Raw genomic sequence first — 16,868 nt, 5'->3', positions numbered from 1 at the left:
GTAATTACCAGGGTTGTCTCTACTACCATTTTTGAACAAGGGAACCACATTTGCTATCCTCTAATCCTCAGGCACTATTCCTGTAGACAATGATGATTTGAAGATCAATGCTAAAGGCTCAGCAATCTCTTCCCTTGCTTCCCAGAGGATCCTAGGATAGATCCCATCCGACCAAGGGGACTTGTCTATTTTCACACTCTGCAGTATTTCTAATACCTCTTCCTTGTGAACCTCAATCTCTTCTAGTCTAGATGCAAGTATCTCTGTATCTTCCTTGCCAACATTTTCATTTTCTATAGCGAACACTGTCAAAAAATATTTATTTAGTGCTTCCCCTATCTCCTCTGACTCCACACACAACTTCCCACTATTATCCTTGATTGGTCCTCATTTAACTCTCGTCATTCTTTTATTCCTGACATACCTATGGAAAGCCTTAGGGTTAACCCTGATCCTATCCGCCAACAACTTCTCATTCTAGTATGCTACCCCCGACACCATGAACTTATATTTCCTGCAAGAACCTCTGACGTGGCACCTTATCAAATGCCTTCTGGAAAGCTAAGTGCAGTACATGCTGAAAATGTGTTGCTGGAAAAGCGCAGCAGGTCAGGCAGCATCCAGAGAACAGGAGAATCGACGTTTCGGGCATAAGCCCTTCTTCAGGAAGGGCTTCCTGAAGAAGGGCTTATGCCCGAAACATCGATTCTCCTGTTCCCTGGATGCTGCCTGACCTGCTGCGCTTTTCCAGCAACACATTTTCAGCTCTGATCTCCAGCATCTGCAGACCTCACTTTCTCCTCTAAGTGCAGTACATCCACTGCGCCCCCGCCCCTTTATTCACATAATGTGTTTTCTTCTAAATATATAGGCCAAACATGATTTCTCTTTCACAAAACCATGTTAACTTTGCCTGATTACCTTGAACTTAACCGAGTGCTCTGCCAAAGCTTTCTTGATAGCAACTTCTAATATTTCCCAATACGGTTACTAAGCTAACTGACGTGTAATTTTCTGCATTCTGCCTCTCTCCCTTTTTTGAATAAATGAGTTGCATTCATTATCTTATCATCTAACGGGATGATCACTGAATCAAGGGAGCTTTGAAAAATTAAATTGGGTCCGCCAGCCCTCTCATCAGCCACTTCTTTCAAAATTAGCTTGTAACTCCAACAATTTACTCTGTACCACTTCTCTGGTGATTGTAATTTTCCTGGTTTCATCCCTCTCTTCCATTTCCAGATTTATCGCTGCTTCCAGGTTGTTACTTGAATCCTCTATAGTGAAGAGTGATGCAAACTATCTGTTCAAATCATCTATCATGTCCTTATTTTCCGTGAATAATTGTCCCTGACTTTCTAGAGGGATAGTGTGCAGTTTGTTAACTATATTCTTCTTTAACAATTTCGAAGAACTCTTACCCTTTGTTTTCATATTTTTGACTAGCTCTCTCTCATATTATAATTCTACCCCATTTATCAATTTTTTGGTCATTCTTTGCTTTTTTCAAATATTCTGTCCAATATTCTCAGCACTAGGTGCATATTACTTTACAAGAACCTTGATGTCAGTAATTGAGTCCTGTTGCCTCATGCTGCAAACATTTCTCAGACAGTAGAGATGGAATGCTTTTAGTTGTTCTATATGAAGCTGTTAGATTGTCCAAGTCTTGCATCCATCAAGAAATGAACCAAGAACCATTGCCTGGTCGACTTTGATCTTCGTTTGGAGATAAACTCCATGTTCTTCCACATGTCTAACAGCAAACCTACCAAATGCTGAGCTTGACTTTGCCAGGCAATGATTGATTTTGTCATCCAATACGGAATTACTGGAGAAGACGCTCACAAGATAGCAAAAGCTCTGGATTGAAGTAGGGACATGATGCTGATCGTGTCTCTGGATCTTATAATTAAGTCACAAGGAACAGGTTGCCTTCATCAGGTTTGTCATCAGGCCAAGTGATCAGTAAGTTCCTGAATGTTCTCTGGTGTATACCCTATGAGAGCACAGTCATCTGTGAACAAGAAATCGCTCAGCAAATGTTCATTAATCTTTGTGCAAACCTTTGCAAGTTGGATGAGTTGGCATCTGCACTGAACTGAATGCGTATTCCTTTGAGTGCATTACAGAGCATGTGGAAAACAGAGTTGAAGTTAATACACAGTTTTGACTGGTGCTATTGCTGACAGGAAAGGCATCCAATAACATACCACTTTCCATAATGCTGGTCATTGTGTGATCCCGAAACGAGCAAATGAGATTCATCATCTTTTCAGGACAGTTATATTTTTATAAAATCTTCCACAGGCCTTCTCCATTTATACTATCAAAAGCCTTGGTAAGGTGAATAAATACCATATTGAAGTCCTCAATCTGTTTGTGGGACTTATTTTGAACTTGACATTTACTATTTCCCCTAACTGCACGGGAGCCAAACTATGACCCTGAACAGTGCATGACAGAAGCTAGCTCTGCACAGGTGTACAGCCTGACATTGTCTTGGCCTCAGGGTCAAACTGCAGTTTCAGCTGTATATAATTCAATTAATGAACATAAGAAAAACAGGAAGTATAGAATGAGAAATGACCAACAGATTTGTTCTTTCTGTTGACAATATGTCATAACCATTTCAACCTTTAAAGGGAAGGTCTGCAAAGTTTCTCTATGGTTGTCAACAAATTTCAGAAATTTGCATCAAGTTTCTGATGTATAATTCCGGCACTCGGTCTGTACAACTTCGCTTAAGTCATGTCACTTTGGTGATTTGACTCAGTTAATGATGGTTTGCTCTCGTTTTTTTCCAACAGATGGTGTAAGATTAAAGTTTTGTGGAGGAAATAGTACATATGCCTAAAACCATTGCAATGGTATCATTAAATAGGTTGCTGTGTAAGGTTCTTGATCACCTGGTTGAGGCACTGAACTGAATGCCTTTTTCAAGGTTGATAAAGATCTTGATGTAGTAATTGCACAGAAACTGAATAATACTAATTTTCTGGCAAGTATAATACTTCCTCAAGAAATTATAGGTCACTGATCCACTCAAAATCAATAAATTCCCATTTATATCATAAATTTATCATACATATGTGATTTCAATTAATTATATCTGACCAACCATATCCACAGAAGACGTCAAAAATTATTTTGATATCTTTTGTACTGAAATATTCTTATTGATAATTGTGAAGTGCAATGATTAATTTGAGAAATAAAAATTCTGCAATTATCTTGATAATGTGAATATATCAATAGATTATCTCTTGCAAGACTGAAACCTGTTGGCTCTTCACAAATGATGCTTTTTGCACAGTTTAATGCCATAATACACCAAGTTGGCAGCACTGTGCATTCCTCAAACAGTATGTTCTCCTTTCTTCCACAGCACAGAATATGAGGTCAGTATTCTTTAACTCTGGGGTCTGCTGAACAGTGACAGCAAAGATGGCTGTAGATCTGTTTTTTTTCTCCTGAAGTAATTACAGTAAAAGCAAAACTAAAAGTTGGCACAGATTAGAAATGTTTATTAATAATTGAAATGAGAATCAAAACCACCCCAAATGCCTTGTGAACAAAATCTTACTCAGATCATGTGCATCAGACAGATATTGTCTGTTTCACAAGCAGGACTTGATGCAAAGTTAAATAAGTGAATATATAATTGTATTTGTGAGAATGGAAGCATGCTGGAATGATCAGCCTTTCCAGAATTCAGATCACCGATCTCATAGATTCTGAACCCTTTAATAGAATTTATACCATGTAATTCAAACATCTGCTATAAAACAGCAGTAATTAAAATTTTATCTCATTACTGAGTGGTTAATGGATTACTGTAATAAGATTCAGATGAAATAAATAAAAATAGCCTGTGGAGTGCAAAGGGTTAATTGAGTTCAAATTAAAAATGCAGCCTATAATGAAGTCATACGTCACAGTGGTATAAGTGAAATACAGCTTGTGCAATGGTATCAATGGCGTTAAAATAATTTGTTACTACTACTTTCCCTTAAAACTAATAAATCTTAAGCAATCAGTTAAATTAGCACAGTTTGTGACAACTACCACTAGTTGTTATTGAACAAAGGATGGTTAAAGAAAAATCATGAATGGAAATTCATTTTTTAAGGGGCCCTTGGACACAGTACATAAATGTTTAAAATCTAAACAAGCCAATTAAATTTCAGATCCATTGAGGATAAGATCTCTCAAAGTGATTAAATAAAGCAATTAAATTTTTGGGTTGATCACATCTCCAGATAAACTCTTTACAGGGAAGCTCAGAATTCACAGTGACAGCAAATTAAGCCTCATTCAGGTCTGACTATCTAACGTACAGAACCATTCATTTTGTCTTCAATCCACATCACTCTAATTGCTTCCCCCATTTTTTTTTGCCTTCCAATACTGCTTCTTGAATAAAACATCATTCATACAATAGTTTAAACTGACAGAATTTAAACATTTATTTTTACTTTTGCAGTAACATCAACATAAAACATACCTGCAAGATACACGTACATTCGTCATTGCAAGTCTTCTGGTAGGTTATCCTGTTACAAAGTGTATTTTTACAGATAGTCATGTAAATTCAGAAACTTTTTTAGTGAGAAATACTGCTTGTAGAAACTGGAATAATGACTAAATAAAGGGAAATATATGAGAAATAAGAGGATTAAAATGTTTGTAAGAAAATATGCTGGTAAGTTAATAAAATATCATGCTTCAGGATATTTAATCACATTATGTTCCCTGTATCCTAACATGCATCAAGCCTTGTTAATCAATCGCCTCTGTCAATATAAGCTGCCAAATAACTTCAATATCTCACTCTCAATTTTCTTTATAATCGTTCAGATAATTTTGCCTGATATTGATTTGCAGTCCACCCATATTAAAATTCCCAAATTTTGTTTTTGAATTCCTTGTCCATCCCCATCTCTGTTGCCTCTTACAATCCTACAATCGACTAAAATCTCCATACTCCTCAAAATCTGATCCTCTATGCATTCTGATTTTCATCATTCCCTTGTTGCTAGCTGTGTCTTCTGCTCCTGGATCCTGAATTCTGGAGTTTTCTCTTGAAAAACATGTACACCCATCATTCTCTCGCTTATAGGATGCTCCTTAAAACCAAGCTTTTGCTCAATTAACGTCATATGTGACTCGATAGCAAATTTGGTTGAGAATTGTTTCTTTGATTAGGTGCCATATAAACACAAATTATTGTAGTTTCTAAAAAAAGCTGATACTATGACAGTGCTGCTAAAAGCCTTATCAGGTCAAAAGTTGTTTTTTTGTCCAGACTGTTACATATTCTGAATGTTACTTCACGTGTAACCTCAGAGGGATTTCACAATCATTCTGTTAAAGTGCTTAACAATAATTGTGCAAGCATGGCCTTTGGGGCCCCAACTGATGCCACTCTAAAGTTTCTACTAAACCATTTGGTTCTGCTCATCAAACTATCACAATTTTAAATCAAGACATTAAATGCAATTTTACATGAGAAGACAACAGTGTGGAAATTATTTTCAAGTAGTCTGTGCCAACTAATTTCGATAGCTACCTTCATTTTACATGTAATCATTAGGATAACTATTAATGCCTCTTGCTAAGACAATGCATAAGAAGAATTATGAAAATAGAAACTAAGGCTGGAGAAAATGATAAATATTAGTAAAAAATTGGTAAACTTCTTGAGCAATTGGTAATCATTGAGCTCAGAGAGCTTAGCCTTGCAGTGAAAAGAAAACATTGCTTTTTAAATAATTCACCTCTACTTAGTGCTTGAATAGTGAATGCTGTGTTACCACATGCATATGTACAGATAAGTACAATTTAAGATGATTTGTGAATTTGCACAAGGAGTAGAGCACACTCGGGCAACCTCTTCCAATTGTCAAGATTGTTATGGCATCCTATGAATATGGTGATTTCTCTTATGATGACAGAACAAGCATCACGAAGGATTCTCTATAGAATGTGGATATCATATAAACAAGGAATTTACGGAATATATTTTCATTGTAAAACTATTGCATCATGTGAATGTCTCTCTTGATCTTACAGTACAGGCTTCACACTCCATTTGGTCCTGGAATGCTTCAAACTTTGACATTCTGTCTTGCGGAGCACACTTGGCCTCTGTTTTATAAAATGCGCAGTATTCAAAGATAACAAAAAACTGTGATATAGAGAAAGGCAGGGCAAGTTCTACATCACCTTGGGAAAGGACTTGATGAAATAATTAGTGTTCTGCATAGCGTTACATAAGATCAGTAAATCTGTCAAGCAAACATTGGAGTCTTCTTTTCATGCTATGTGGCAGTAATTGTTGGGTCAGTTGTCATGGGAAAAATGGACTTTGGAGAAGCAAAGTAAAATTTCCAGGATGGATGTTTAGGAAACATGTTTAAGGGTCAAATTCACATGGTAAAATACTGTAGCTTCAGTCACTATTATCAGTGGTTAATTGCCATTAAGAATGGAAGGAGAAACTTGCAACTATAAATCACCTTTTGTGACCCCCGAAGCATTTTACCACTCCCGAAATATTTTCTTAACTGTAGTCAGTGCTGCAATGTAGAGAAATTCATTAGCTAATTTGCAAACTGGAAGGTTCTCCTTATACATAAACAGAAATTGCTGGTGAAGCTCAGCAGGTCTGAAAATATCTGTGGGAAGAAAGCAGAGTTAACATTTTGAGTCCTGTAACTCTTCATCAGAACACCAGGCACTGATGAAGAGTTACAGGACTCAAAATGTTAATTCTACTTTCTTCCTACAGATATTTCCAGATCTGCTGAACTTCACCAGTAAATACTTCTTCTGTTTCAGATCTCCAGCATCTGTAGTTCTTTGACTTATTTTAAAATTTCTATTTATGTTGGTTGAAAGCTAAGTATTTGCCAGGACATCAGGAGAATATCCTTTATTTCCTTTGAAAAGTCTCATGGGATTTTGTACATCTACTTGAGACAGCAGACACAGCTTCAGTTTAATATCTATTCAATAAGTGATAGGTCTGACAATGCAGCACTCCCTTGGTACTGCAGTGATGTGTCAGCGTAGATTATGATTCTACTTTCCTTGGAAACAGTTGTCAGGGTGAATCAATCCTCAACATCCTACTTAACCCAAGGGTCGAGTTCCCGATCCCATATTTTTTCCATTATAAAGACTAGCCACTTCCACTTTTGTAACAATGCCCACCTCTGACCTGCCTGAAACCATTGGTAATGAAGTCTTTACCCACACCTTTGTTACCTCTAGACTTGTGTACTCAATGTTATCCTGTCCTATGTCTCATAAACACTAATACATACTAAGTCAGAGCAAGCTCAAGGGGTTAAATGGCCTACTATTGCTCCGGACTCATTTCTCCTAATTCCTAGATACCTATTACTTCCGAATTCACTGATCTACTTTGAATCAATCCCTCCATGACTCTAACCTCCAAAAATTCAGCAGCCTTTCAGCTTGAACCCCTGTGCATCCTCATGATCTTTCATCTACCCCAGAAGACAGAGCTTCTGCCTTCTGGGTCATTCATTCTGGAATTCTTTTCCTGAACCTCTCAGATTTTCTCTCGTCCTTTAAGTTTCTACTAGAATGGCTGGTTTGAAAAACAAATATCAGTTTCTTAGTTCAGCAGCTTTTTTTGTCTGATTATACAGTATGATACATCTTAGATGTCATTCTGCAATAAAAACACAAAATAATTTTTATATATGCACACAATTTTAATAGGGGACATTATTAAATGTTGACCAAAAGCGAGTTTCCATCTCCTTCGGAATGACTCTGATGACATATGTGAGACTCATACTTCGTTATAAAGCATGCTTTTTTCTTCTCTATGTACCAGTTTGAAAGGTGAGATAGCTTACAAACATAGGAGCAGAAATTAGACCATTCATGTCTGCTCTGCCATGGCTGATAAGATTTTCAACTCCATTTTCCCGCTTTCTCCCTGTAACCTTTGATCCTATTGGCAATCAAGAATCTATCTATCTCAAATGTAAATATACTCAAACATTATTAAACAGTTGATCCTTATTCTCAATGAAATGCAATTAATAGAAGACTGTACACAGAGTAAAATGATCAATTTGTGCTCATCTTGTGGCGTGTATGTCATTGTGCTACATTCCTACAAGTAATTACACTGGGGACAGGCCGCCCTGGAATGAAACTTATCATCCTCTGGCCTTGGGGGTCAATCACTTAAGTACTACAATATACAAGTTATCACTGTGGTTCATTCTCACACATCATTAGTGCCATTATAAAGTCAACCAAATTGTCTCAGGTCACCACCCTCAGTTCCAAGATGGAAGCCATATGCAAACCTGTTTTTGCACTTTTACCCACAAATATAGTGAACTCCTACTACTTCACTACGTCAAACATCCTGGGAATGTGCTTTAAAAAAAAAACTACTTGCTTGTCACTGAAATACAAAACATCAATATAATCTTGGTGAGGGATTCGGGTGACTTAAATTCATAGAAGTAAATCACGTAACCTAGGTTTGTCACCTGAATCCCAGAGCTATGTCACAGCCGTGGAATTCAGTAAAAAAGCACATTGATCGTTAATGATGATTCTGTCTCCTATTTCTTCCTTTTCTTAGATATGACAGGCACACTGTACATTTCTAGCATTTACAATTCCTATTTCCAGTTTCTGGCATTTATGTCTTTTTGCGTGAATGAGGTACCAGCACTCCCACCTTATGGCCTGATGCTCTTTGCTTTTGTTTGCTCTCACTGCATTGTATGAGGTCAATAGCTCTGTTAATGACTGATGCAAATGTGGCTCAATCCATTGCTCATGTTTTTGTAGGGAGCAGTCACTGGTTTCTTTCAGAACATGAATTTGGTAACTTACACTACTTCAGATAGCAATCATGCCCCTTGTCTCACTGCTTAAAAGTTTTACTGTACAATGAACAGATTTGAAATGTGTTGCTGGAAAAGTGCAGCAGGTCAGGCAGCATCAAAGGAGAAGAAGAATCGACGTTTCAGGCATAAGCCCTTCAGATTTGGGCAATCTCAAGATTCACTAGAAAAACTAAGTGACCACCTAAAAACTGAGAGGACAATTAACAAATTTTTATAGGGTTTTTCTAAAGTCAGTACTCTCTCTCAGCAACTTTGTATCAAAGGCACTGATATTTACTGATGTGCTTTTCCTAACTGTTATTTTCTTTATTTTTTTACCTGCCCTTTTCTTCATTTGAAATAACACAAACCTGATATATTTACATAGTGGTTTCAGCTCATAGTGACTCTGATTATATAGGGACAAATGCTGTTTTCAGCATCCTAAATAGATTAAACCTATTTAATTGCCTTGAACAGTCTGTACTGAAGTTTGTGGTCATCCTTTGTTCTTTGACTTCTCTGCATAAGTTTCAATAACTTTTGGAAATCAGTTGATTGGTAGAGAGAGAGTATAAAAGCATAAAAAACACCCTTTGTTTAAAAGGAACTCCAATATTTAAAGAAAGTCTACAGTAGATAGAATGAATAAAGAATGCTACTCAGCACTGCCTGGATGTGAACTTGGATTTAAAGAATCAAGCTATAGACATCATTTGAGGACTAATTCTTTTGGATTGCAATGATTTTAAATATTTCAAAATCTCATGCTGTTCTATAAGTCGTGTTTCATTCAATCTCTCACATTCTTGTATGTTCTGATAGAGTTTCTACTGTTGCTCTGAAAGATATTTTTTAAAACTGCAGATATCCATCAGTATGAGAAATCATCTGCATAGCTCTTCCAATGATTATACAAAATACAGAAATGGCCATGAACATAAAAGAGCTATAGGCATGTTCTTGGTGTTGGTATATGTGTATTTTTTATTAATTTGTTTCCTAACTGAAAGAATGTGCTATGAGAACTAGCTTTATCTTCAATGTTATTTTTCACAGTGAGTACTAGTTTAGAACGTCGTTTCTCAGCACCCCCATTATTCAGGTGTCAATTATCTGTAAATGTTTTTCAGCGTGTGCAAGGTTAGTTTTACTGAAACCAGCTCAAGTGCAATTGAGCATTGTTAGATTTTTCAAGGGTGCCTGGTTAGCTCTCTTAGCTAGTGTGTAGGTCAGATCAATGGCAACAGCATGGGAATCAATCCTCGTTCCACTGGAGGTATCTTCAGGGTTAGCATCATCACCCTACCTATACCACAAAAGAAAATGGTTTGGTGAATAAAAGGGCTGAACTCAAGAGGTGAGATGAGCCTTGATATCAGCCCCTACTATTTGATCAGGTTAGTCATCAAGGGACCCTCAGAAAACTGAAGACAATGGGAATCAGGAGGAAAATTCTCTGCTGGTTACAGCCATACCTAGCATGCAGAAAGACAGATATGGTTGTTGGATGTCAATCATCTCAATCCCAGAGCATCACAACATGATTTCTTCAGAGTAGTATCCCAGCCACTATCATCTGCAGCTGCTTTATCAATGATCTCCATCATAAAGTAAAAGGTAGGAATGTTTGCTGATGAATGCACAATAGAATCACAGAATTCTAAAGTGCATAAAGAGGTCATTTGGCCCATCCAGTCTCTACCAACCTCCAAAGACCATCCCATGCAGACCCAGCTCCCTACACTATCCCTGTAATCATGCATTTAACGTGGCCAATCGACCTAGCCTGCACATCCCTGAACATTATCAGACAATTTAGCATGGCCAATCTGCCTAACCTGCACATCTTTGGATTGTTGGAGAAAACCGGATCACCAGGCAGAAACCCACACAGACATGGGGAAAGTATGCAAACTCGGGACACAGTCAAGACTAAAAGCTAGGTCCCTGGCACTGTGAGGCAGCAGTACTGACCACTGAAGTTCCACTATTCGTGATGTCTCAGATACTGCAACTGCAGTAATACTGTAATTGAATCCCACATTACCAACATCCTGAACCAGCCATCCTGTCGATCATGTTTAACATTCACTCCCTTCACTACCAACACAAAATAGTAGCTTTTCTCCTAGGAGGAGAAAAGCTGCAGATGGGACCATCACCACCTGCAATTTCCCTTCCAAGGTAAACACCTTCCTTACAAGGGACTACAGGTCATTCTTCAAGAATGTGTGTTTCGTTAATGTGAATTCGCTATAACACAACTGACAAATTGAGGATGCTATTTCCATAGCGCAAACTTTTAAAGCATGTATTAGTTACAAGATTAGTTTAAATGGTGCTGTTATTACATGATTTTCTTATAACAAGAGTTTGCATGAGAACGGAACTACTGCATTTTAGCAGAACTGACTATATATCGCTTTTCCATCACTGTTATTGAGTCAAAGTTCTGGAAACTCCTCTCCTCACAGTGCTGCAAGTATTCCTGCATTCCAAGGACTGCAGTTTAAGAAGATAGCTCACTATCACCTTCATCAAGGCTAATGAGAATGAATAAATGCTGGCTCAGCTAGTGATGCCCACATTCCATGATCAGGACCATCACTGAATTCACCACTATCAACATCCTGGGCGGTTACCATTGGCCAGAAGCTGAATTGAACTTGCAATATAAATACAGGATCTTTCGGGGTGGGTCAGGGGTTGGGAAATCATACTCTTGACTGTGACTCTAAATCCCAAAGCATGTCTTAAATGGACCTCATGCGATGCAATGCTGAAAATTCCTGCTTTCCATTTGTATGTTTGGGTTTCTTTTGGGTTGGTGATGTCACTTCCTGTGGTGAAGTCACTTCCGGTTCCTTTTCTCAGGGGGGTGGTAGATGGGGTCTAATTCGATGTGTTTGTGATAGAGTTCCAGTTGGAATGCCATGCTTCTAGGAATTCTCGTGCATGTCTTTGTTTGGTTTGTCCTAGGATGGATGTATTGTCAATACAAGCCAAACAAAGACATGCACGAGAATTCCTAGGAGCATGGCATTCCAACCGGAACTCTATCAACAAACACATCGAGTTAGACCCCATCTACCACCCCGTGAGAAAAGGAACCGGAAGTGACTTCGCCACAGGAAATGGCATCACCAACCCAAACATACAAATAGAAAGCAGGAATTTTCAGAATTTTCAGAATTCACATGAGGCCCACTGAAGATGTTACCTAGTAAGGTAACGAAACTTCTGGAAATGAACCTTTCAGCTCAGCGAGCAAACTTACATCCAAAACCTCAACCTGAGCTACAAATCTTCTCAAAACTCGCTAAGGTGTCTTAAATCTTCCAAAGCATGACTTATTCCCATTAAAAGTACCCAGGACAAGTTTCAAAGAGGTATTTTGCCTCTCTGAAAGGGCACCCTGGCCATCCCAAAGAAGTACACTGAGAATAGAACTGCTCTGAACTAATCATCACACTCCAGGAGTCTTGTAGTTCCAATTACAGTGAAGGTCAATCATTTAAATACCTCCAGAAACAGCAGGTGCAAGAATTACAACCTCTCCCAAATCCCACCCATGCAAATATGAGAGATGCCATGCTCAGGGTTGATTTCTTTGAACATTTTAAGCATAGCGGTGGTGCTATCCATCATAGCAAAAATCTGAGCTAATATTTCAGAGGATAACAATCAGAGTTATGCTGTGGTCCAGGAATGCATTATTAGGATATCCAAAGGAGCTAGATATTTAACAAAATTACTATAAAATACTGACCATTTTACATATTTTTCTGAGTCTTTCCTTGGTCCAATATTTTATGCTTTTGTTCTGATCCTAGCCGATGGTAACACAGGACAAATCAGCACCTTGAGTGAAACCTGGCTTGATAGAGCACTTTTTTTAATAATTTGGGACATGTTCACGTGAGGTTGCCAATTTAACTAAAAGGCATATGTTAATTATATAAAAGGAAAAAAAAAGTAAGTATCTTATTAAAAACAGCAAAAATATTTAACTCGGCTTCCGTGAAATATCCTTTATAGATACTCAACCCCAATGAATTATCCTTTTATTTTCACTCTAATTTTTCATCCCACTGACAAGGCTGAGATAATTTCCATTCGTCAACTGCTTGTAAACCTGATGTGATTCTCTTTGCTGCATAAAGAAACCAACTTATTGAATTGAGTTACCTTACCAAATTCTAAGGAAAATAATTCTTCTAGTTACATTGATATTTTTAAAGCTGTCGAACAGCCCTTTTCTTTTCATTTGTCCAGAGATTAGAGTGTCCCTGGCTAGGCCAGCATTTATTGCCCATCCCTAATTGCACAGACGGCAATTAAGAGTCAACCACATTGCTACGGGTCTGGAGTCAAATGTAGGCCTGACCCGGAAAGAATGACAGATTTCCTTCACCAAAGGACATTCGTGAATCAGGTAGGTTTCTCCTGACAATCAATAATGGTTTGATGGTCATTGTTAGACTTTTATTCCCACAGTATTATTGAATTCAAACTCCACCATTTTATGTGGCAGGATTTGAATTGAGATCTCTAGAACATTTCCTGAGTCTCCAGATTAATACTCTAGTGATAATAGCACTAGGAAAATGTCTCCTCAATGCGGGTGTGTTCCCCTTCTTCTGGACTAAATATGCTTCTGATCTGTCTTTCTCTTAGTTATAAAAGGGTAATTTAGCAAACATTTCAGCAATTATTTCATTGATCATGTAGTCTGGTTATTTAGCTTAAGTCTTGTTTAGTTATTTCTTGGAAGTGCTGTATTGAGCCAGTACTAAATTTTTTTCCGACCATTAAAACAAAATCATCTTCACAGACCGAAAACCAAAAACCACTTCAGAATCTAAGCTTTGAAATAATAATATATCACAAATTTCATCACAATTACAAGCTGCAGAGCACAGCTGACCTCCCTGTGTCATAAAATGATGAACTGACTTCTCTGTGCCTTTCACTTCATTCATGGAGTCAGTAAAACAGAATTTTATGAAGTCACCGAAGTCTGTGCGCTAAAGAAGTCTCTGCTCCAAAAAAAGTCAGTTCAAGGTTGCTTTGTATGGTATTTTGAAATCAGAAAATCACTCGAACAACAAAAGGTTCTTTTATCTGTGATGACCAGATATCACAAATTATTGCATATGATTCAAAGACTTATAGTTCCATCAAATCCATACACTACCATTTTAATACTTGGAACACTGCAGCTTCCAGACTGGAATGAAACTGGCTATTCCCTTGGCTAACTTTATTCACAGATCCAACCATTTCTCTTTTAATTCCACTCACTGGTTTACCATTCTGAGTGTTATATTTAGCTAGAATATAAACAAAAAAATTGAGAAGATAAGTAATGAAAGCATATTGCACTTGTAGAAAAGATCCACAGAAGCGAATAGGAAATTTCAAATGTTAAGACGACATGTACAATCCTTGCCCTGGTAGATTTGTTTCCAGTTAAATGACAATTTATTTATTCAATAAAGTGAATTGCACTGGATAAGGTCATTTTAATAAGAACATTGGAGAAATATTAAGCTAGTTCAGCAAATTTAACATGTTTTACAAAAAATGGCACTGATCTTTATCTTCATGTGAACAATATGACCATTTAAAATAATTATAAAATATATAGTACTTACATCTTGTCCTGGCCAGCACCGACTCTCAGTGTAAGCCTTGGAATAACAGGGGAAGGGGCTGGTACAACTGGTTCAGGTTTTGCCTGGGACAGAAAATACAGTGATAAGCACAGTTGCACGAATTCATATATTGGAAACCGTTAGAAATGTAAACTGAGAGAAATTTCCAAAAACAAGTCTTGATAAAGTCAAAAGTCAGTTTCAGTCAAATAATTTTAATGTTGAAAAAAGAACAAGTAAACTTTATTTGCATAAAAGTAATTACAGCTTGTTTTGATGCACTCCAGTGGGACATCAAATGCAGTTACATGCAAGACCCTATTCTAATTCAATGGTTGTTTTCGATGTTGATAGAAAAGTTCATTGATACATCAACAACCTTCAAAGGGAATCTGAGATTTTGAAGCAGAAATCAATAGTTAAAATGGGTGCTAGGATAATAAATCTGGGCTTATAATTAACTAAGTGAATATTCACCTTAATTTTTAAGTCATATTCTTCCATTTTTTAGGCCCCCATCAGTATCACAAATCTGACAGCAGGAAATTTGTTTCTTAGCTCTGAGGAAGAATCATCATTCATCCTAAGTTTCTTTCCCTAATGGCCAGTTTGAGACAAAAATTCATTATGTGGTAATGGAACAAATCATTACTTTATCATAATTTGGCGCATCAAATTAGTATTAAAATATACAATCATTAGAATCCCTTATTTTGTTTTAAGATATGTGCAATGCTGGAAAGGCTGTAACTGTTGTCCATCCCTTTCTGCCTTGAGTAGGTGGATTTATATTTGACCAGGCAAAAAACAAATGATAGAGAAGTAGTAGACCATAAGTTGCAGGCGTAGAAGTAGGCCATTCAGTCTGTCAGATCTACTTGCTACTCAAGAAGATCATGGCTGATTTAATAATCCTGCGCTCCACTTTCCGACGCATTCCCCATAGCCCTTGAATCCTTTACTGATTAAAAATCTGTTTTGCTCAGCCTTGAAAATACTTGAACCATTAAAAAATGTCATTCTCATTGCAGTTTTACATGGACCACTCCTAACTCTGAGATTACACCCTCTGGTCCTAGAATCTCTCCAAGGGGAGAAAATAAAATATTAAATGCCTACTACACACATATAATAACCTACAAAAGCGAATAACCAATTTCAACTATTACAGCTGCTTGTGGTTATAACAATGTGCATCATTGCTACAACCAGGTAACAAATGGGAAATTGGCTCTCCCCTTTCCAGTCCCTCCCAGTCAGGTGCAACAAATATTTTTATTTCTTGTTAGCATGCAGCTATTGTACTTGAATCAAATTGTCGTATTGCCAATTACAAGTTATTCTTGTGCAAAAGAAAAATGAATTTTATCACCTATTAACGCCAGGAAAGAAATAATTAAATGCAACATCAAACTCATAAACAAGCACGTATGAAAAGTTTAAAAGCGAGAGCGTCCCCACAACCTTTAGAAGTCCTTAGACTCCTTTAGGTGTTTGGACACAGCTTTAAAAAAAACGTTGTTTAATGGTTGACTGGTGTCCTCAGCAGTTTACACAGCTTTGAGTTTTTGGTGGATGGTTGTTTTCCCAATTCATTTTTTCACCAAGTACGGTATTCCCAGATGATGAGAGAAACAAACAGAGAGAGTGTCTTCTAGCTCTTGTTTACAAATCCATTTTCTTTCTCTCTTCTGCTGGTCAAATAAGGTTGTTGAAATTGGATTCATTTGTGGATTCCTGAGCCTGGCCCGGTTGTTTCTTCAAGCTGGATACACTGCTGCCAACCTTCCATGTTTCAAGTGTGAAATTACCACATAAATGTGAATTAAAACTGGAGATGCAAAAATCCTGTCATTAACTCAGTTGCCTTGATTTGATGGCTCTAGGTAAAATAGTAATTTCGGCGCAGATGGTTTCATTTACTCCTGCGTGTACTAGACTTGCCTAAATCTGTGGTCAGTAATAGTCCTTTTATAAACCATTTTAGTTCATAAAGGGGGTCAGGTACAATGATCATGTGATGAAAGCTTGACATTTAATATTCTATATATACCAATATTAAAACAACATAGAATTCTTTCTATGGTAGATTTGTTTTGAGTTAACTTCTTCCCCTTTCAAGTACACCAACCCTTTTCTTTGAAATGTGGATTGCTCAAGTAAAAATAGGAATAATTAAAATTGAGTAGGGATTGTCAACAAACAAATATTAAAACCTTTACATGGTGAATTAAACCTTGAAAATAATGAGGAGAAATTTCGAACTTCCATTTTAACAGTGAACAAGTGTACAGGTTGTGAAGCTTATTTTATATCC

The 16,868-nt window shown here is 37.2% G+C and overlaps 1 protein-coding gene across 3 annotated transcripts in view; it reads right to left on the bottom strand.

The window, feature by feature from the left end:
* Positions 1-16,868, bottom strand: part of taf3 (TAF3 RNA polymerase II, TATA box binding protein (TBP)-associated facto) — a 194,502-nt gene that overhangs the window by 27,813 nt on the left and 149,821 nt on the right. For all 3 annotated transcript variants that reach the window (XM_087999356.1, XM_087999357.1, XM_043714115.2), the window contains one exon: positions 14,552-14,634. In XM_087999356.1, the coding sequence (XP_087855482.1) occupies positions 14,552-14,634 (83 nt within the window). The remainder of the gene's footprint in view (positions 1-14,551; positions 14,635-16,868) is intronic.

This window comes from Chiloscyllium plagiosum, unplaced genomic scaffold (assembly GCF_037043375.1).
Source record: "Chiloscyllium plagiosum isolate Xiang-an unplaced genomic scaffold, Cpla_swu_hap1 HiC_scaffold_23, whole genome shotgun sequence".
NCBI lineage: Eukaryota > Metazoa > Chordata > Chondrichthyes > Orectolobiformes > Hemiscylliidae > Chiloscyllium > Chiloscyllium plagiosum.
This window is presented reverse-complemented; position numbering and strand designations above follow the sequence as displayed.